Source organism: Falco rusticolus, chromosome 3, assembly GCF_015220075.1.
Source record: "Falco rusticolus isolate bFalRus1 chromosome 3, bFalRus1.pri, whole genome shotgun sequence".
Lineage (NCBI taxonomy): Eukaryota > Metazoa > Chordata > Aves > Falconiformes > Falconidae > Falco > Falco rusticolus.
In genome coordinates, this window is record NC_051189.1 from 55,074,786 (window position 1) to 55,096,954 (window position 22,169).

General features: G+C 41.2%; 2 protein-coding genes across 3 annotated transcripts; both read right to left on the bottom strand.

Annotated features, from left to right (window-relative positions):
* Positions 1-1,456: 1,456 nt before the first annotated feature.
* Positions 1,457-11,475, bottom strand: LOC119145309 (histamine H3 receptor-like). The gene is made up of 3 exons (XM_037381685.1): positions 8,433-11,475; positions 5,025-5,191; positions 1,457-3,327 (listed from the first exon to the last, which is right to left on the bottom strand). Exons 1-3 carry the CDS (start codon positions 8,719-8,721, stop codon positions 2,545-2,547), a joined length of 1,239 nt encoding a protein of 412 aa, XP_037237582.1. The 5' UTR covers positions 8,722-11,475; the 3' UTR covers positions 1,457-2,544.
* Positions 11,467-20,754, bottom strand: LOC119145308 (histamine H3 receptor-like). Of its 2 annotated transcripts, XM_037381684.1 has the most exons (4): positions 20,653-20,754; positions 19,950-20,220; positions 17,239-17,405; positions 11,467-14,928 (listed from the first exon to the last, which is right to left on the bottom strand). In XM_037381684.1, exons 2-4 carry the CDS (start codon positions 20,194-20,196, stop codon positions 14,137-14,139), a joined length of 1,206 nt encoding a protein of 401 aa, XP_037237581.1. In that variant the 5' UTR covers positions 20,197-20,220; positions 20,653-20,754; the 3' UTR covers positions 11,467-14,136. The 2 variants fall into 2 exon arrangements, with proteins under 2 accessions (XP_037237581.1, XP_037237580.1); XM_037381683.1 differs by lacking the exon at positions 20,653-20,754 and having other exon boundaries at positions 19,950-20,485.
* Positions 20,755-22,169: the final 1,415 nt, after the last annotated feature.

Genomic DNA, 22,169 nt, shown 5'->3' on the forward strand with positions numbered 1-22,169 from the left:
TGACAGCAGTATCACTTTCCCCTCTAACCAGCGCCCTTAGTGATGCCTTTCATCAGCATGGACCCCATGACATGGTTTGCAGGACCTGCACTGACCATGAGCTCCGATCAGGTGTAAGGAGACTTTTATGTCATCAGCACTTAGGTCAGTAGTGCAGCTTAGTTGTGCAAATTCCACAGGGACTCATGGTCCACAAGAACCTTCTTGGACTAAACCTTCCCTCTGACAGTTCCCAATACTTCTGCTGCCTGGCTGAAGGATAAGGAGCACAATGTAGAGAGATCCTGTGTCTTTCTTTGCTGGAAATAACTTCTACATCAGGAGAATAAAAAAAAACTAATCTAGCCCCTCACCTAAAACAATCCATTTTTCTTGCCCATCAGCTTCTTTCTTCCTTCTCTCTCCTACCAACAATAGCTCACAGAGAGTGAGGGAGACAAGTGCAACTAGATTCCCAACTTATTTCCCGGTGCAGTTGCAAAGGGTGCCAGAAATAAGGCAGAGGTATTACTGAAATATCTGCCCATGCTCCCAAAACCAAGTTTACATCAAAAAGCACTGTCCAGTTACAGTAATTATCTGTCAACTTCTAACAAGCCCAAATGGAGGCAGCATTACATGTTCCACTGCTCCTCAGAGGAGCTTGGTGTCTGCTCGGCATCTTGGTTCAACTACTTCAACTTGCTTTTCCTAGGCCTTGCACAGGGCACTGCTGCAGACTTCATGAGGTCTCAGGCTGTTTAAAAAGGAGTCCCTGTTGATGCCAGCATTCAGCTGTTGTTCTGGCCTGTACCAACCAGTTCTGGCAGAGACCAGGCTGGTATGAGAAGCAAGCAAAAGATGGGAGCAAGGAAAAGGAACAATAAAAAACCCCTAACATGTCATAGATACAAGAGTATGTGTCCTTATCTACACAAGGCAATGAGTTAAATTTGTAGGTATCTTTTTGATAAGCTAACCAGAATGAGATCTTTCACTCTCTATCGCTAACACTATCAAAAGCATGTCTTATAAAGCATTAAGGAGCTATTTGCTCTTAAAGCTGACACAAAAGTATTTGTTTGCACATGTTCAACATTACTGACTCTACAGGTTGCATTTTAGAAGAATGACAAAAGCTTTGCAGGGTAAAACCGATACACGCTGCACTTAAAACAGATGGGTGTAGTGGACTTCTGTGTTTTGTGTCCTGACCTGCTTTGCATATATCTGTTGAATTTTAGCAGCAATTACAAGCCCAACTCATTGGCCAAGATCCTATAATGCTAGGTGCTGTTTAGGCATCACCTAAAAAGATTGCATCTAGTTTAAATAACAAACCAGAAGTGCATTCAGAGAAAACTGGAGAGGAGGTAGAAAAGCCAATATGCTTTTGTAAACCTCCCAGTTACACCATAGGTTTCAGAAGTTTACATTTTAGATTCTGCTAGTCCAAAAAGAAATGTATCAGGGGAAAAAAAAAAAAAAGATCAAAGGAAATTATGATGGGCTAGAGTCTGTAGAAGGAAAGAACTTTTCACCTCAACAGCTGAGTATGACAGTGGAACAAGAACAGGTTGGGCTAGAAAATTATCTGGTCTGTCTGGAGACGATGCCAACAGAAGTACTTCTTCTTGCTGTATTTGTCATAATGCAGTTTATTATTAGTGATTAGACAGTCAAATAAGGGCTGTGTCCCTGGCCATCATTCTCCTGACACTGAACTCATGTTTATGTTTCCATCTGCCTGTTCAAGAACGAACCTTCTTCCTCAGCACTTCATACCTGAATCTTGGGCAAGTTTATTCCCAAAAGGCTGACTACCCATCAGTGTTTCCTAACATTTAAAAACTTTAAAAATATCAACATTGAGATTCTTCCCGCTAAGTTTTTTTTTCTTAAAAGTTATATATTCCTTTCACGTTTTCATTGCATTATGTTATTTTCTGTTCATATGTTGTGTCCCATGATTAACATCTTCAGCAGAGAACACCTTCACTTGAGTTTTTAAAATAGTCCCTGTATTCCCCTGATGTCTGAACATCCTTGGTGAAAGGAAGTAATCCTGCTATGTGCCTGACAACGAAAGTCATAGCTTAACTGGATGTTTTACGATAAGGAAAAAAATTCTTCTGAATGTACTACAAACTATTCAAAAGAAATACAATAGAGAAGATAATAATTTTAGAATACTATTGACCTTATGGCAAATACCTACCTTTACTGTATTTTTAACTACTACCACTCATGAACATAAATGTAAGTTGTACTGCAATTGACGATAGTATCTTCAACAACCAGAATGAAGATAATGTGGATTGACTGCTAGGGAAAGACAGACAGAGGGAATATCCCTTAACTGGCCCGTTGAAATAGCTGGAAAAAAGTACACAAAATTGAGCCTGCATGTCTGTCTGAAGGAGGACATATTTCATGAAGGCTTATCTAGGTTTTCTAACCAAACTAATTTCCTTGAAGAGACTAATTCTGATTTCAAACTGTGGCTACTTACATCCTCATCCAGCTCCTCTTGAGTCTTTTTTTTTTTTTTTTTCATTTTTCCTTCTAGAAAGAACCTAATCTCAATGTTGCAAACTTTTTGGGACATAATATATTCATGAAAGCCATTCGAAATTTAACATGACAGAGAGGGTAGAGAAATGGGTTCAGAGAGGAATTGATCCACAAAAGCCAAAAGGTTGTTTCATACAAGGAGCTATGGATGCACTTCCCTTGACAGGCCCCACGAATAATCATCAGTAAAGTGTACGGGGCCCAGCAAATGGCAAACACACACACAATTATGGCAAGCGACTTTGCTATTTTCTTGTCCTGCTGCAGTTTTGACCCAGTTCTTGAACGGAAAGAAACAGAAAAGTCCTTTTTGAGAGCTGTGGGGCTGGTTTGTGTTGGAGATGGGCGGTTAGCCATCACTGCTGGTCTCCATGACCTTCTTAATGACGAAACACTGTCCTCTGCTTCCGACTGAGACGATGCTTCTGGCCTTGGCAAGAAGCAAAATCTCCAGGACAAGCTGCTGCTCCTTGGAGGCTCACAGTCCTGCGTGCTGCCGTGCCGCTGGCGCCTCTGGATACTGTGGAAGATGTGCACGTTGAAGTAGGTCACCGAGAGCAGCGGCACAAAGAACTCCAGGGTGGACGCGCACAAGAGAAAGTACCAGTTGTCAAAGAACTCGGCGTAGCACTGATCCGGCGCTACCACGCTGTGTCCGGCCACGTGCTCCCAAAAGAGGATCGCTGGGCAGTAGAGAAGGAAGGCAAAGACCCAGGTGGCCACCATCTTGATGACAGGGTTGGATGTTATTCCCTGCCGGGCTCTGTAAGATACCTGCGAAGGAAGAAAAGAAGGTGGTCACACCTGTAGATAAGTTTTAGAACCAAGAAAAGCAGCAGGAGAGGAACTCATCAGAGTGCTGGTAATTTAGAGCTGCAAATACACAGATCGGCTGAAGCTCATCCAAGTATGTTTAATTCATCGGTGTTGGCATAACATAGGGGTGTCTCTCTATAGGCTAATGTAACTGTGCTAGGGTCCTGGTCCAGGTGATGAAATGTGATCATCCATCAGTACCTATAATTTGGTATGCCCTGTTGGAGACACCTGTGGTCCTGAAGTGCCAGAATAATTAACATTGTATAGTTTTTCAGAGCATGACTCTCATTCAATGACAACTGCATTGCTTTTTACAGCATTTTACAAGTAGGACTATATGCCTCACAGTGGTCAACAGAAAATGTGTCACATATTTAACACCCCCCTTTGGGAACATTATTTATTGCATACTTCATGAGGAGGTAGGAATAGATTCCAGCTCTGCAATGCAGCCTTTAGCTGATGAAACCACAAAATCATCCCTTTTCCCCCCACTACAGGGCCAGTACATATCTTCCACTACATGTGGCAAACAGACAAATACATAGTATCTCACATCCTGCTCCATCCCTTTCACGGGAGGACAGGGTGAACATGTAATTCTGGGAGCTTAGACATCCAACTGAAAAAACAAAAGGTTGAGTTAATGTCATTAAGGACTATCATACAAATGCCCATAGGTCTTAATTAATTTGTGCTCTGAATTTTGTGCTTTGTAAATACCGAATCTTTCGCTTTCCAGTGTAATGTTTCTTACATATGATATGTTTTGGTGTTTGATTGCCCAGAATTTTTCCTTAAAATGAAACAAAATAACATAGAATAGTAAAATGTAATAAAAAGGTGATTATTAGAAGAAAAATAACTATAATTAACAAAAATAAAATTTAAATTCTTTCATACAACATTATGTTGACACTTTCATACATCACCAAGGGGTAGGAATGTTTAGCTCTCCCTGACATTTCCCTGCCACTCAAGCTAACTGTGTGGCTAGTGAGAAATGCTGGCCTCCATCCTTAGCATGAACCAAGAGATAAAGCACACATATGGTGTGTGGGATGCTCTGCAGAAAGCAGAGACATAAGTGTATCTGAAGTTTGGGGTTCTGTTCCAGGCCCTGAGGGGAGTTTATTGCCACATGTCCACAGACAGTCGCTGCAGTCTGCTTCTTGTCCTACTCTCTGCCCTGTTTGTTCTTGCTCCCAATCTTCTCCAGGACCATTCAGGACCATGTTTCAGGTCACTACCCTAGCCCCACTGCCTTTTCCTTCCATGCCTGATTTGAGGTCCAAACCCAAATCCAGCTTATTTTGAATTTCCTCTTTCCTTGGCCCCTTTTTACCAGCCTCCTGCCTTACCCTTTTCACCCGTCATCCTCCTTTCCCTCAAGCAGTAGCACAACACCAACCTGCAGCAGCAGTCGTGAGAACAGCCCTGTTTGACCGGCTCTGGGCTGGAGCATGCTCAGTGCAGGATACTCACCACATCTAGCTGCAAATATCTAATAATTTCCACATACCAGCATATTTTTGAGGGCTATTATCTCAATTAAATTTGGGCTTTTACTCACCAACATGGGAATGGTTGGTGAATATAACCCTCCAATGATCTTGCAACAAAATCAGAGAAGCTATAAACAGGGTACTTACAGCTTTAGTAACGGAGAGGAAACGGTCATAGCTGATAAGAACAATGTTAAACACTGAAGCTGTGCACAGGAGATAGTCCATAACTAGCCAGAGCTTGCACAGGCCTCTTCCCAAGTGCCATTTCCCTGTCAGGCTGTAAGGGATGTAGAGAGGCATGCAGAACGCACCTATGGGAAGCAACCACAAAGACACCATATGGTTCATATAGATTGCTAACGGTACTCCTGGAAGCAGAGAGAGACACTATTCTGGTACTTGGCTAAAAAAATAAATATATATATTAAGGTGAATATGTAATTTATGTACAGAATTCTTACATTCTCATGAAATCTGACAGTGACTTTATGTATTAAATCTTAGTGAATTTATATATACTGATTGTTGGGAATAAGTTCAAGGTAAATCAGCAAAGAACGATCTGCTGAGGAAGAAAACTGCAGTCTAACCAACTTAAGAGTCTCTAAAGGTATATGATCAGTGCTGCAGCATATTTGCACTGTGTTGCACTTTAACATGTAACCTCATCACTGTATACTCTAGTTTTTTATCTGTGTTAGAATTTCCCCCAAAACACATCTACAGATGTTGCTAATGTCGGTTATTATTGTGAGATCGGTTAGTGTGTGTAAGCTAGAGGCAATAGGTTGGACAGTGTCATGGTTTAACCCCAGCCAGCAACTCAGTACCACGCAGCTGCTGGAAAAAGGTAAAACCCGTGGATTGAGATAAGAACTGTTTAATAACTGAAAAAAAGTAAAATATAATACTACTAGTAATGAAAGTAATGAAAAGGGAGATAACAAATAGAGAAAGGGGAATAAAACTTAATAACAAAACCTCAAGCAATTGTACAATTCAATTGCTCATTACCCACTGACTGATGCCCGGCCAGTCCTCAAGCACCGATCTGCCCCCCTGGCCAACTTTCCCTGTATACACATATATAAGTACACTGAACCATGTATACTGAGCATGACATCATATGGTATGGGATATTGGGGTTGGGGTCAGCTGTCCTGGCTGTGTCCCCTCCCAGCTTGTGTGCCCCTCCAGCCCTCTCGCTGGCAGGGCCTGAGAAACTGAGAAGTCCTGGACTTCATATAAATACTACTTAGCAACAGCTAAAAGCAATTGACATTATTCTCATACTAAATCCCAAACACAGCATTGTACCAGCTACTAGGAAAAAAAAAATAACTCTATCCCAGCCAAAACCAGGACAGACACTCTGCATGGTGTCTGGAAACATCTTGTACCAGTGTCAGAGCAGACACAGCAGAGGTACGAAACCCTCTCCCCTTCCCCAGCTGTTTTAATCTCATGTTTGTTCTCCAGCTGAGATTAACTCCAGAACTATATTTTGGTTTGTTATGTTTGTTTTTTTGTCAAAAAGGACTTCCACTGAAGTACTTTTATAAGAAAGTCATGTTTGTGGTTTATTTTTAAGCCAGCAACTTCTTCATTTTACCACTAATATGATTTCAAAGGTATGGTGCAATATCTGATACTACATTCCTGAAAATGCTGATCTATGAGAGACAAACAGAAAACTACATGCAGCTTCAAGATCCATTTTAAACTCCTCAGATTATTCTTTTCTTAATATGTCCATCAAGATCTTAGAAGTTACTAAGCATATCTAGGCTGATACGGCCCACTGACAATAAATCTCTGGGCAATGCACTGACGGTCTTGTCGACAGGGAAAAGCATACAGAACCTTCAATACTGATGGCTTGTTTTAACATACACCTTAAATACAGGCGACATCCTTTTGTACAAAGTACTCATTTTTCATAGTCGCCGGTGACAGCTACTGCTCTTATCAACTTCAACGGGATTGATGTTTGGCACCATGTCAAAAAGTAATGACTGCTTTTAGCTATGAATACAGATGCAAAAACCAGGTTTTAAGCATTTATATTTGCAACTATTCTCCTTTTTCCTAATCAGTGGATGCAAAAGACACAATTCACATGCCTGGAAAGATGACAGCCTTCTAAGAAATTTAAAAAATACCACAGCAGCTTCAGAAAATAAAGCATTTTCTGACTGATCCCAGAGGCAGTGTCTTAGATTTATATGGTCTATAGGCCAGCATAACACCGATACCAATCATTTCCTCTTGGTGAATTTAAGACTCTATAAGGCACCAGCCAGAAACAAGAACTGATGGAGGAGGTAGACATTTAAATCTCTTGAGTAAACTGTAAGATAACTAGGAGAAACATTCTTTTGCAGAAGTCCTGTGCAATGCAATGGCAGCTCTAGCAAATTGCCTGCCTGAAGCAGGAAAGCAAAGGCTCCAGCACACGCATCGTTTGGTTTCTGCCCCGTGGAGCGAGCCCAAGAATTAGGCACACAGGTTATAAATTACATAAATGGAGGGAAATCTTTAAAACTAAACTAATGCACTTCACTACACAGCACTGACAAAGGAATAGCAGTTAGCAGGGACAGTATTGCCAGAAGTGGAGTAGGTTGATGAGTGCTATTTTCCTCCACGTGATTCACTGGTTTCCGTGACTGTCCTGAAACGAAAGCCCTTGGGTGCAGAAATACCTCCTTGCTAGCCTCAAGTCAAGATGTTTGCTGGAACATCTGCCACAAGATCGTGGTCTTGTCAGGCTTTCTCTGATGCACTGGCTGTTTCCCTGGCCTGAACCCTGATGGAGTGCTGACAAGGCAGTCAGGCTTCTACCTCCTTGCCTGACACCAGCCACCAGGACTGGACCCATGGCACCTCCAGGCACCAGCTCTCCTGGACTTCTACAATGGCACTGGAAAGAGGGGACTAATAAGGAAAATAGATGGAAGATGCCAGCAGGCTGTTACTGGCATCAAACAATCCATTTGATCTATAACCTGCATTGAGCTGAAGGCAGTAAAAAGTCATAGTGGTAAAATGTTTTGTCATAGTGTAATACCCTGTGTGGAGAAGTTATTAATTTACCTGGACATGCCACAGATAGCTGAATAAGAACAGTTACACTGTCAAATATAAGGATGTTCTGAAGTGTGAGATGAACAATCTTACAGGAGGAGCAAAGGTAAATCATAAACTTTAGCAAACAACCTCTTCCCTTCGATTGGTACTCACATACAGTAAATTGCTCATTTTTCCTGAAACAACATTAGAAGTATTTATGTGGAAAAGGAGGCATTTGTCATTATAACTCATAACAGATATGTATACGTATATTAGTTATAATCTTCATTGTAACACACTTTGTGAAAACTTATAGGCTGCTAAAACACTTCACGCAGCTTCCACCATTCCTTACTCTTCCCCTAGACACACAGCCGGGAAACAGCTCTCTTAGAAGAAACCACCCAGAAAATCAACCCCGTTGCTTCTCCTAAGATTCCAAGGAAACCAAGAGGACATGCCTCCACAGCCGTGACTTACCCACTGCAAAGTCAGAAATGGCAAGATTGAGGAAGAAATAGTTACTCCGGTGCCTGAGGTTCCTGTCCATGATGAAAGCAAGGATCACCAGGATGTTCCCAAGGATGGTGACCAGAGCTAGCAACACCATGAGGAAAGCCAGCAGCACCAACACGCCCAGCGAAAACTCGGAGCTCGGGGGCTGTGTGGGCAAAGTCACGTTACAGCTGCCCGCTGTGTGCGGGGTTTCGGCGCTGCTGTTGTGCATGTTGCGTATCCAGGTCAGCTCAGCCTGGGGAGAAAATTGCATCTGGCAGAGTTATCCAAAAGGCTGAGACAAGTCTTTTCGTAGGCTGGGCTGAATATTGACACATCCAAAAAAATTCACAGTATCCAAATAACAGAGCACAAGTTTCCAGGGCCTGAAGTCTTTAATGTTCTTTGATCTGAATGCACCTATTGGCCTGAAAACAAAATCTATAAAATGACACCGCATAAGCAGCAGCAAGTGCACACTTCAACATAAATTATCTGTTTGTCTCCTGAATGCTGATCCTTATCTATTGAGGTCAGAAAAGTTAGTCTGAAAACAACTCTTCTAACAGTCAAGCACTTTGCATTGTGTAAGCATTTTTACACATTGAATTCTGCTGAAGCTAAAAACAGATCTCATTTTCACTTCCCCAGTGGTCAACAGGATTTAAATTATTACAATTCTATTTCTCTTACAGTAAAATATAGGCATTGTTGCACTTGCTGCTATACCACTTACTAAATTTTACAGTTAAGAGCAGATGTGTATTTCTTAATGCTGCTGGTTACAGAGCATTTTAAATCGTTATGCATAGCAGAAGCATCACCAATACATTTTCAGCTCATCCTAATCAAGCAAGTCCCACTCATCCTAATCAAGCAAGTCCAGCCCTAGGCACAGCAAACCAAATACTTGGACTTTGGAGGACTTTACAAGCGTGGCCCATCTAATCCTCCACTTCCCAAGTAATTCCAGGTAAGCTTCCACTCCACAAAGTGCCAAACCCATAGCCTTTTGCAGGGCTGAGAAGGTATATCCCTTCCTCATCACAATTTCATTTATTTTTGGTAAGAGTGCACAGAATTTGGCAGGCCCTGGCTGTGACTCATGCCTGCAGCTCACCAGCTCCGTAACACCACGGCACACCCCACGACCAGCTTTTTGGACTGCAGCCACAGTGATGGGTGCTTGAGAAGATGTAGGGCAAGAAACAAAGCAAGAGAGGGTGGACAAGATGTGCGGAGGAGAGGCTGCAGTGCTCTGATCCTGACTTAGGGAACAAAGGGAAATACATCATAAAGAGTAATTAAAGCAAAAGGTATGGGGCAACAGGAACAGAAGAGGCCTCAGGAACGATAAAATGTGGCAAACAGGCAGCTGCCTCAGGTGCACATGCACAAATGCAGCTGAGGAAACACCCAGGAGGAGCTAGAGCTCCTTGTGCAGTCACAAGTCCAGTGATATGGGTGACAGAGTGGCAGGAGTGTGTTGCAGAGCAGCCAGATCAGGGTGAGGGAGATGAAGTAGTCATCTTTAAGCAAGTCAAGGAAGCCTCTGGATCATAGACCCTGTTTCTTGTGTAGGACTTCTGTGTTCATGACATCTGCTGGAAGGGCAGCGTGGCAGGTACAAGCAGTCAACAATCCCTGCAGAGTGTCAGGGAGAACTTTCTGACACAAGTACTGAATGGGCTGGCAGGGGCAACACACAGCTCCATCAGCCCTTCGCTGGTGAAGAGGAGCTGGTTAGGTATGTGTGACCTATGGCAGCCTTGGCTGTAGCAACTATGAGTTAGTGGGGTTTAAGATCCTAAAGGGGGTGAGGATGGAGAGTAGCAGTACAGACCACGGACTTCAGGTGAGCAGACTTTGGCTTATTCAGGAAAGTGGTAGGTGGGATCCCATGGGAAGCAGGTCTGAGAGCAAATGAGCTCAGGGAACCTGCAGACCTGTAAGGACAGCAGTCTCTATGCACAAGAAAAGCCCATTCCAATTTTCAAGAAAACAAGTAGATATATGAGGACACTGGCTAACCAGGGAAGCTACAACGCAAAAAGGCAGTGTGGAGGAGTTTGAAAAAGGGACAGGCTACAAAGGAGGAATTTAGAAATGTTGTCTGACCACATAAGTATGATGTTAAGAAAACCAAAGGTCACCTACAACTGATGCCCGTAAAGGACACAAGAACAACGTGAAGAACTTCAGCCACCCCGTTAACAGTAAAATGCTGAACAAGAAAAATGTAGGCACTCTGCTAAATGGGGCTGGTGATCCAGTGACAGCAGTTGTGGACAAGGTACCCAATGCTTTCTTTGCTTTATTCTTCACTAACTAGGTCTCCCTTTCCTCTGTGCTTAGTGAATGAGTTAAAGGAGGAGACCTGTCAAGAGCAGGTGAGAATAAGGCAGAGATTACTTCAGAGGACTTCACCTATAAAAGTCCATGGGACCCAATGGCCTGCACCCAAGGCAGCTGAGAGAATCAGCTACCGTTCTTGCAAGGCTCTTCTCTTTGAAAGGTCATGGGCATGAAGGGAGGTTCCCAACAACAGAAGAAAGGCAAAAGTTAAAACCGTCTTCAAATGATGCCACAAGGGCAAAAGGTCTTTCTCTCTTTGGTCCCTAGGAAAATAATGGAGCAAGTCCTCTTGGAAGCCTCTTGTGAGAATTTGAGGGAGGAAAAGGTGAGTGGAAACAGTCAGCATGGGTTTATCAAGGATACATCGTGCCTGAGCAATGATTGCCTTCTTTGGTAAAGTGACTAGATCAGTGGACAAGGGGAGAGTATTAATTTGCTTTTTAAAATTAGGGAATAAATCAAATGTTGAAATTTTAATCATAGGCCTTCATGGGGCTGAGGGAGGAATCTAAGTGCTCTCTCCTTCCTTCCTGTGGAGGAAAACCATAGCCTAACATAACGGAGACAGACATTAGGAGAATCATTAGGGTCACATATTTGTCTCAGAAACAAACAAATGATAACAAAATTTCTGCCAACATTTATGTTTTATTTGGGTGTTTGGTTTTTTGGTTTTTTTTAAGACCTCAGAGGGTCAGGTTAGAAAAATACTGCTGTGGTTTGAGTTAAACCTAACTGTCATCCTGTATTTACAAGACCTATTGGATGTCTGCAAAGGCAGAAGAAAATTCAAGGACATGAAATGGTGAAATGGATGAGTGAGTGGACAGAGAAACTTGGATTGGAAATTGCTTTGGCAAGCAAATTCCATGTGTCAGTGCATGAAAAGTATGCCCAAGAACAAATGCTGAACAAGCATCTTACCATAACCCTGCAAAATGTCCAACAGAGGGAAGACTTAGGATGCCACTTGAACAAGACAGCTTTAATGCTGTGAGCACAGCAACTGAGCGCTTGACTTATCCTGGGAGCATTAAGCAAAACTTTCAACAATTAGAAAAATACAATGTAAAGTTCTTCAAATGTACAAGAGTGGTGTGGCAAAACAGTTTGAACACTGTCTGTGTGATATAGAACATCAAAAACATTGATCTCTAGTAGCTTCGCTATGCAGTTTCAAACTTGCTGCACATTGTGCTCTGTGACAAACTCCCTGACAAACTAGTTTTCCAGCACTGCAAAATGTGGATACAGTTTACCTAGTCAATTTTGTAGGGCACTTTCCCAAAGTAAACACCACACTCTTTAATCATAAAATGCAAACTCGATTTTCACACTAGAAGTGTAGGGATAGAAAAGCAGACAACTCACATACTTCTCCATTTGGGGCCCACCTTCAGCTTCCCTGTTTAACAGATGTTTATTCAGTACACCAGCTATTCTGTAAATGTTTTAAATGTGCACGTGTGTTTGGGTTTTTTAAGCCTCACAGAAAAACAAACCCCACAAAATCTATGCCAGCACCTCAGCTGTGCTGAATCAATGACCTCCCCCTGAAGCTGTACCTTTCTTAGCAACGAGGCTCACAATCCCTAACACTATCCATGTGAGGCAAGGAAGCGTAACAAGAATGAATGGTCTAAGATAATCTTCCAGCAGTGTGAAAACTGGCAAGAGAAGCATTCCGTTCCAGACCTCTGAACAGAATAGCATTTTAGCTCCTCAAAGCCATCAACTTTTATGCTATGATTAAGCTGCTTACATGCATTTGAAATGTGCTTGCAATGGAGTACTCTGCTTTTGCAACACTTCCACAGCCAATTTCAAATTAGATTAAAAGTACTATATAAATTGACTATTGCTCGTCATTGTTCTGGGCATTAGATTTCTCTTCCCATATTTCATACATTTCTACATACAAAGAGGAAAAAAATACGTAAAAGGAGAGGAAAAAATGTTTAACCAGCGACTCTTACTTACCCATCCATGAAAGCTTTCTGGGCGAGTTGCAACACACAACACAAGGTAAGAAAGTTTAGTACATGGAATGGGTTATAATCAAGCTCCATTGCCTTCTCCAACATATCTACCCACTGCTTTCAGCCCTGCATATTCAACTGCTTTGTTTATTAAAAGCTGCTTAAGACACCTCTGTGTCAACTTTCAGACCTCTGTGAATCCCATTCTCAAGCAGTGAATATGGCCCCTCTTCAGTGATAGAAAACGTCTAGCTTGATACTGGTTCAGTGGCAGAGAAAATCCATATAATGTCACAGTAACGGGACACAAAGAACTGACCTAGTGTATAAATCACTCTGTCAGTTCAAATTTGTTCCAGACGTTTTGATGGAATATCTTTGCACTTGCAAAGCTTTACACCTGAGAGGGTATTGTTTATTCTCGCACAGCCAGCCAAAATCATAAATCCAGTATGAACTCTGTATTGCTTGCCCTGCTAATTCAAAAGGAATGTGATCAGGTGCCCAAGCCCAGCCTACCTTTTAGGAAATCAAATACTGCACAGATCTGGCATTAAACATCATTTAAGCATGACCAAAGAGGCAGCCACTGTCAGGAGAAAAGACAGCACTGGTGAAAAGAGTAACAACCATTTATGCCTGTGACAATTTTGATAAACAATCTTGAAATTCCTTTACCATGGAAACTTTCTTCCTCTGTAAATCAACCAGAATTACTAACAATGTGTACTGCATCCTGCAACACCAGATATGAACTATATTAAAATTGGAAAAGGACAGATATGCCAGATTAGGCAATCCATTCACTTGCATATTGCTCACTGTGGGAATTATGACTACAGGACACTATCTTGTCTTCATAATGTTTTTTAAAATGAAATTGTACTGCTCCTTTCAAAAACAGAGCAGAACTGCTTCTTCACTGATAGCTTTACTTTCACAAATAGGACATAAATTTATTTTAACTCAACACACACAAACAGGAATCTCGCTCCAATGAATCTCTATGGTGATATCTATAGAAGAGTTCTTTCATAGTGCCAGCTTTATATAAAAAAAAAGTTAAAAACAAACAAACAAAAAGATACCTCAAACCCACAAACCAAGAAGAACATCCAGCAAAGTTTGTTATTCTTTTCATTGCACTAGATGGTGTTTAGCCTGGCATTGTATCAGCAAAAACAAAACCAAGATCCTGAAAACTAGCAAAATCAGGCAAATACATACCTCTGCTGCTCTCTTAACTAATGCCATTACTAAACAAAAGTTTTTTCTCTATTTCTATTGAAGATACATGTGAAAAATTAGCACTAAAGAGGAGAGGAACCTTATCTGTAAGTTAATTTATTTTAACTCTAAAAAAAAGATGTGTTGCATGATCTCAATGTTGCAAATTTTTTGGGACATAATATTTTCATGAAAGCCATTCGAAACCTCATATGACAGAGAGGGTAGAGAAACGGGTTCAGAGAGGAATTGATCCACAAAAGCCAAAAGGTTGTTTCATACAAGGAGCTATGGATGCACTTCCCTTGACAGGCCCCACGAATAATCATCAGTAAAGTGTACGGGGCCCAGCAAACGGCAAACACACACACAATTATGGCAAGCGACTTTGCTATTTTCTTGTCCTGCTGCAGTTTTGACCCAGTTCTTGAACGGAAAGAAACAGAAAAGTCCTTTTTGAGAGCTGTGGGGCTGGTTTGTGTTGGAGATGGGCGGTTAGCCGTCGCTGCTGGTCTCCATGACCTTCTTAATGACGAAACACTGTCCTCTGCTTCCGACTGAGACGATGCTTCTGGCCTTGGCAAGAAGCAAAATCTCCAGGACAAGCTGCTGCTCCTTGGAGGCTCACAGTCCTGCGTGCTGCCGTGCCGCTGGCGCCTCTGGATACTGTGGAAGATGTGCACGTTGAAGTAGGTCACCGAGAGCAGCGGCACAAAGAACTCCAGGGTGGACGCGCACAAGAGAAAGTACCAGTTGTCAAAGAACTCGGCGTAGCACTGATCCGGCGCTACCACGCTGTGTCCGGCCACGTGCTCCCAAAAGAGGATCGCTGGGCAGTAGAGAAGGAAGGCAAAGACCCAGGTGGCCACCATCTTGATGACAGGGTTGGAAGTTATTCCCTGCCGGGCTCTGTAAGATACCTGCGAAGGAAAAGAACATGTCACATATTCAAGACATTTTGGAACAACTACCTCAAAAAAACATAGGCAAGTCAAATACAATATGTTTTCTGTAATTCCCCAGACACCTAAAACATCTTCACTTGTATAAGGTCCTGAAAAATTCTGTTAGTATTGCTCATCAAATACAGTAGCTCTGTGATTGATTTTAATACTTGGGATTGGAAAGGAGCAGAAATTATGATGGCCAAACTACTGATTGGCTTCCAGGTGTGAAAGGACATGGCTTGTTTTCACCACCACCACAGTAAGGCAGCGGTAAGGAATCAATTTATGATTCATGAAATGCCCAGGCTCAGAGCAGAGTGAAAGCGGCTGGGGCACTCCCTTCCTGCACAGGCAAAAGCAGAAGCCTTCTATATTAGATGGGTCACCATGTGAGACTGCAAACACTAGACAATGTCATTTTCAATACTGTTTCCCCTTGCTATAGCAGAAAATTCTATCTCACACATGCTTTAACATCCCTTACTTTATTGAAACATTGTTTTAACACTCACTTTACCTTGTAAACAGCTCATTGCATTACTGCAAACCTTAACGTTTTTACGTCTACCCAGACTACATTAATTTATTTTACTCTCTAGCCATAAATACCTCTTTGAAAAAAATATTAAGAATTAAATCATGTCATGTAAAGTTAGGAAATTCGAGATTTTAAAAAGTCCTTAAAATAGCCCAGCCAGTATGTGCAATGCATACTTCTAGCTCTTCATCCCCTGCATCTTTCAGAGCACAAGGTGATCAGTTAATGAGAAGCTGGACAATTTTGTTCAACATTTGTCATCCCAGGCTTTACTCAGACCCAGAACCACTACCTTCCTCATCAGCTTCCTAGGCTGTTCATTAGCATAGCATCTCTATGCTATACAAATATTAATGAGTGGTATCTTCACAGCCACATATGACCCGATGGACTAGTAACAGAGCAGGAGTGCAGTGTTACACACATTATTTTAGATTCTCTTGTCTTAAACACCTATAGCCTGAAGATTCAGACTCCTCTACATCTTAAAGCATCCCACTGGGTGAGAGTACAGCTCCAGTTCTGCAATAATGAATTTGCAGCTCTTTGCAAGACCACAAGCATCTCAATTTAGTAGCAGAAAACAGGAAGCTCAGGACAGCTTCACAAATATTTATGTCTGAAATGGCCCCTGGCCACAGGCTAGGTTTTCAGCAGAGGCAGATGTGGATCCATGAAGTCCATGAAGAAGCATGATCTCTTTTCTTTGGATAACAGCCCTATGTTACACACTCCTGGACACGCTCTATCCTAATTACCTAAAGGAGAAAACCAGAATGTGATCACATAAACAAAGACCATCAATAATGCACAAGAACGTGGAGCTCAGCTGGGTTGCAGAGGCTCTTTTAATTTACATTTTTCACATTCTGATCTCTGCAAGTTTATTAATATTTTTCAATATTATTATTTCTTAAATACAGGCATTTTCATACTTTATCATTTAGCTTTAAAAAAAAACAACAGCAACAACCAAGCACAACATGAGAAAGAGATTAGGCATTGTATCAGCACTTTCAAAATAAGAACCTCCCAATCTAACACAGCCTATATCGCTTGAGCTAGAAGACTCATCAAAACCAAAGGATGTTGATCGTCTTTCACCTGGACGAAACACCAGGTAGAGCTCAGAAATGGTGAGTGATAATATTTACCACTGGATTTCTCAGATATCTTCTGAAGCAGAAGAATGATAATACTCAAGGAACACCTCTTCCATCTCTGCATACTTTGATTCAGTCTTTTTTCTGCTTCGAGGGATTAGTTGCCCCCCAGTTGCCCGCTGGCAGCACATGGTAGCACCCCCTATGCTAACACAGATCCTCATCTGATCTTCAGTCAGTCCAGCCCACATCTCTCTCCATACCCTCTACTCCTTCTAAAATTTATCCCAAGCCTAAGCATATCCTTGACTCAACCTAGTTTTTGTTACCACTCTTCTAACGACCAAAACTCAAGTTCCTCACACTCTTGCTGCCCTTTTTGAACCTTGACTTTCCCACCTTCTCTGTAATGTAAGCAATTTCTAATCCAGGTGGCAGGAAGGAAACATGGAAATCATAGGCAAGGCATCGTCTTATCTTAAGTCCCAATGCAACATTGAAGCATCAATGTTTCTCCAGGAAAAAAAAAAAATGGTAGAGTAATGAAGGAGTATTTAGCTTCTAGTGCTAATCATGAACACTCTGAGTTTTATAGAAATGTAAATATATATATAAAGCAATAATTAGAAATGTTCTTCTTACAGCTTTTGTAACTGACAGGAAACGGTCGTAGCTGATAAGGACGATGCTAAACACTGAAGCTGTGCACAGGAGATAGTCCATAACTAGCCAGAGCTTGCACAGGCCTCTTCCCAAGTGCCACGTCCCTGTCAGGGCATAAGGGATGTACAAAGGCATACAGAACGCACCTATGGAAATAAACCAGATGCACATGTCAGCCAGCACTGCAGGCAGTGCTCGTGAAAGCATAGAAACATTTCTGTGGTATCTGATAAAAGCACAATACTGACTAGAATTGCCATGTGGAAGGCTTTGTATTCTCAGGCAACCAATGAACACTTCACTACAAATTACCAGTAACATTCTTATAATTAGTACCTGGAAGGTGTACCATGTTTATTGTTTATCATCATTACTTCTCCTGTTTATATCAACTCCTAAAGGAAGGAGCAGCTGACTTTACCTGCTGAAGTAAATACTGTTCTGTATTAACTACTGAAATTAAAACAAACAAAAAACATCTTTTCCCCTGCTACTGTGATTTACTGACTGTTTTCTACAATAAATTGTCTAACTGCTATGCTTCTATCCTCTTAAAAGCATGACATGGTGTCCAAAAGTGCTCCAGAAGTAACTTTTATAGAAATACAATATGAATTTCAGACTAGTTTTTTAACTGTATGATCAAAAGGCTGACAAAAGCTGAACAGTTAATTAACTGTCTAACATTTCTTCTCATCATAATTCTTGATCATAACCACTTTTCAGTGGTGAGCTGATAGGGTATTAACTATGGGAACACACCAAGCAGTGGGAACAGACATGAGTGACCCACACCCATAGCTATCTAGATTTAGGCTGTTAAATCTAAATGTTGTGAAAGTGCCAATATAATCTCATTTTAATGAATTTCTAGGGGAGGCTGAAGAACTAGTGGTGTGGTTTGCTATGATGCAGAAATGCAGAGAACAGTGTCATCGCCATAATGAAATGGAATTACTGCATCTGCAGAGCAACTAACAGTTCCTCTTTTGAGTAAAAATTTGTATTATCAATTTTAACATTCACAAGGGAGGAAAAAGAGTATCATTTCAACGTTAGATTTACTTCATAATAGTGAGTACTCCTGTAACAGGTACTGAAGAGAATGTTGAGAGTTTCATTTCCCTAAAAATATTACAATTCCTGTTATTCTCCCTCTACTAAGAAGAAATCTCTATTCAAATCCAGCTATAGGTCCAGAAGCACAGAGATAAAGCAAAAGTTGTTGAAGGTCAAAACCGGGTTGATTACATATATTAAACGAATAAGCAAAGGCTCTGCAAGCATGAAAATGTGTGCTTTTATCAATTAGGATCAAGCAGAAATTAAATAGGTAATTTAGGTATACCCTGAATCTAAATTACGTAGCTACGGAAATACAAATCAGTTTGACTTTAAAGTATGCAAAGCTTTTAACCAAATTGAGAATGAAAACCTAGACATTCAAGTACACATAATATCACAAATCAAAAATTTGTGGAAGTTAAGTAATGCCAGGCAAGCTCTACTTCCTTCTTTGACAGAGGACATTGTTTACTTCTTACTTCTCAGCTAGATGCTGGTATTTGTTCAAGATGTGCTAGACTGTGAGCCAGATGACAGAACACCACTGTGTCCACTGGTTTTCTGTTGCCTGCTCTGTGTTTTTCCTGTGTACGTTAGCTGGACAGCAGGCAGCAAGAGCTCTGTGGCACAAGGCAGTTATAAGCTGGAAGACATTGAGTGTATGGGAGAAGGAATCAGAACATTATACAAGGGGATCTGGGCATCACAAGGACTGAACTATTAGTAGCTGTACCCCTAACAGAACTTCTGACAGTGGCAATAAATTTGAAGAAGAGTTTATTCTGTTCTTCTAGTATCCTTTTAAAATGTGTAGACATAAAAAAAAAAGTAGAATAAAAACAATTTTAAAAGATTTTGTTGTGATGTGAGAAGTCAGAATATAGATTTACTGAAATAGTCACACCTGTTCAAAATCATCCTTCTGCATACTCAATAATTTAACCAAGACTTTTACCAGAGACGCTATACCTCACAGAATACTGCAATACATCAGTCTGCAATTGCACATCACAGTAGTTTGAATTGTACTTTTTCTCAGTACAAGTTTCAAGATAAGATGGGTCCCTATGTATAAATGTATAACATCAAACTTCTTAGAAACTATTTGATTTGTTATTTTTGTTTACCTATACAAACATATATTCTAAAGTATGACTCTAGACAGAGCAAGCACAGCAAAAATACTATTCATCACTATTTAGCTGCAAACTTCAGGTGATTATCTGTATTGTGTGAGAGCAAATTGAAATAAAAGATATCAACCATGTATGCAAGATCTGCCAGGTAATAAGTGCTGTATTTTATTTGACTATATAGACTTTAGTCAAGACTCTACAACCAACCACCATTCTTTGTTATTCCACATAGATTCACGCACAGCAGTATTTTTTCCTGAAGCACTAACATTAAACATTACCTGTTTACCCGATAAAGGATATGTTTCTTTCTGAAAACTTATAGGCTGCTAAAACACTTCACGCAGCTTCCACCATTCCTTACTCTTCCCCTAGACACACAGCCGGGAAACAGCTCTCTTAGAAGAAACCACCCAGAAAATCAACCCCGTTGCTTCTCCTAAGATTCCAAGGAAACCAAGAGGACATGCCTCCACAGCCGTGACTTACCCACTGCAAAGTCAGAAATGGCAAGATTGAGGAAGAAATAGTTACTCCGGTGCCTGAGGTTCCTGTCCATGATGAAAGCAAGGATCACCAGGATGTTCCCAAGGATGGTGACCAGAGCTAGCAACACCATGAGGAAAGCCAGCAGCACCAACACGCCCAGCGAAAACTCGGAGCTCGGGGGCTGTGTGGGCAAAGTCACGTTACAGCTGCCCGCTGTGTGCGGGGTTTCGGCGCTGCTGTTGTGCATGTTGCGTATCCAGGTCAGCTCAGCCTGGGGAGAAAATTGCATCTGGCAGAGTTATCCAAAAGGCTGAGATTCAAAGGACCGTGTACAGAATGAGCCAAAAACATTAAAAAAAAAAAAAAAAATTACTCAGGAGGGGAAAAAGTTGAAAGGTTCTGATGCTAGATAAATCTAGTTTTCCTAAGATTTTTAAAATATGTGTATCTCTAAAAGAATTACTCGTAAGAAATATGCAGGTTTTCAATTTCATATTTTAAAACACAGGGGTTTTATGCAACCTGATCCTTATCTGGGGAGGTCAGGAGGGCTGATTTGAGATTCTGTCTTGCTTTCCTCCCTCCCTCCCTCCCTCCAAGAAGTGTTTTGCTTACTAGCACTATGGATAACAACTTTTTTCTAATTTTTTTTTAACCTTGTATATATCTTTATGAGAATTTAAACCACTTTCTAATCTCATACTTGTTATTTCAGCAAGTCTGTAGTCCCTCTCTGTTATGTTATACCTTTTTGTTGACCACGAAAGGCACGGTCAACTTTCTTGTTGTTGCCACTGTTCCTCTTTCCGCAGAACCTAGGGCTGAAAACTGCTATGCTGTAAGTAAAATACAGTTACTTACCAGAGCAGTTAACCAGTAACAATGCAACCCGAAGAGATCAGTTGCAAAACTGCCGTGGAAATTAGTTTCAAAACTTTTAGCAGCAGCCCCAGTGACACAGCATCAGCTGCTGCCGTCCCAGAACCAAGGAATGAAATATTGACTCCCTGAACGTGAATGAGTGCTTGGCAATTAACTTTAATAGGACACGGCTTTTCTTTCCATACTGGTGGGAGAAATTGTGCGTCTTCCACAAGTGCTTATATTTTGTATGAGTAATGAAACCACTTGCAGAGAGCTGTGAGTATTCCACAGTTGTAAAAATTCAATCATTTTTATTATGGGTTCTAAAAGCACTTTGGTGTCTAATTTTAGACCATTAAATTTGAAAAATGTTGGCTGTCATGTTTGTTCTGTTGTGGGAACAAATTCATTAGCATTTGCCAAGTGCTTTTACTAAACGTTTGAATGGCAGCAGTACAAAAAATGCAAAAGTTTATTATCCATACAAATATCTTCACAGCATGCATGTCCATTACAACTTTAAGCTTTATTTCATTTCCAGGTAATGCTAGAAACGTAGAAAACACACTTCGGCAACAACTACTTAGTAGTACCACTAGACTTTCTTCTCCTAGCAATACTGAAGCTGATCTACATGAAGTCTTGGAGATCCACACTCTTACGTGGTTGAAAAGAAAATCAAGTGGTAAGCAAATGTGAGGTCAAATTAAGGGTTCAGACAAGTCTGTATTCTGTCTGTCTCAACTGCCTGTAGCCTAAAGAAGAGTGTAAGAACATGGGGAAAATACACTGCCGGTGTGCTCCTCCAGTGATTTGTGGCCCAAGGTGCCAATATGGTACCAGAAGTGACATTTGATCATTTTATTTCCACTTCATCTTCCAAACAGTCATCTTACCCCCAGAATTTCTGCTTCTGCATTTTTTTTTTATAATAAAAGACTCTACAGGGCTCCTATAGGCCTCCGAGGAGGGTAACAGTCCTTGTGTTATTGCTACCCTGTATCCAAATCCATAGAAAGCAGGAAAATTGCCATGGATACTGCCAAATCATGGATCCTAGATAAACTGTTACCATGTCCCAGTTATACTTTTTTGTTCCTCATACCTAAGGCAAGCAGTCCTTTTTGACTGGTCTCACCTATCACGAGAGCAACAGATCATTCCTGTGCATTCAAAGTGACAATCCCTTGGAAAGAAGCACTGAACCTGGGGCAGCTCATACACACACACACGATACACCTGCTGCAAACCTTTGTCAGTGGGAGCTCAGAAACTGCACCAGATCATATATGCTAGAGAATAGTATGTAAAAGGTTTTCTTTTAGACATGAGGCCTGCTCGCCCTCAGCCAGGGAT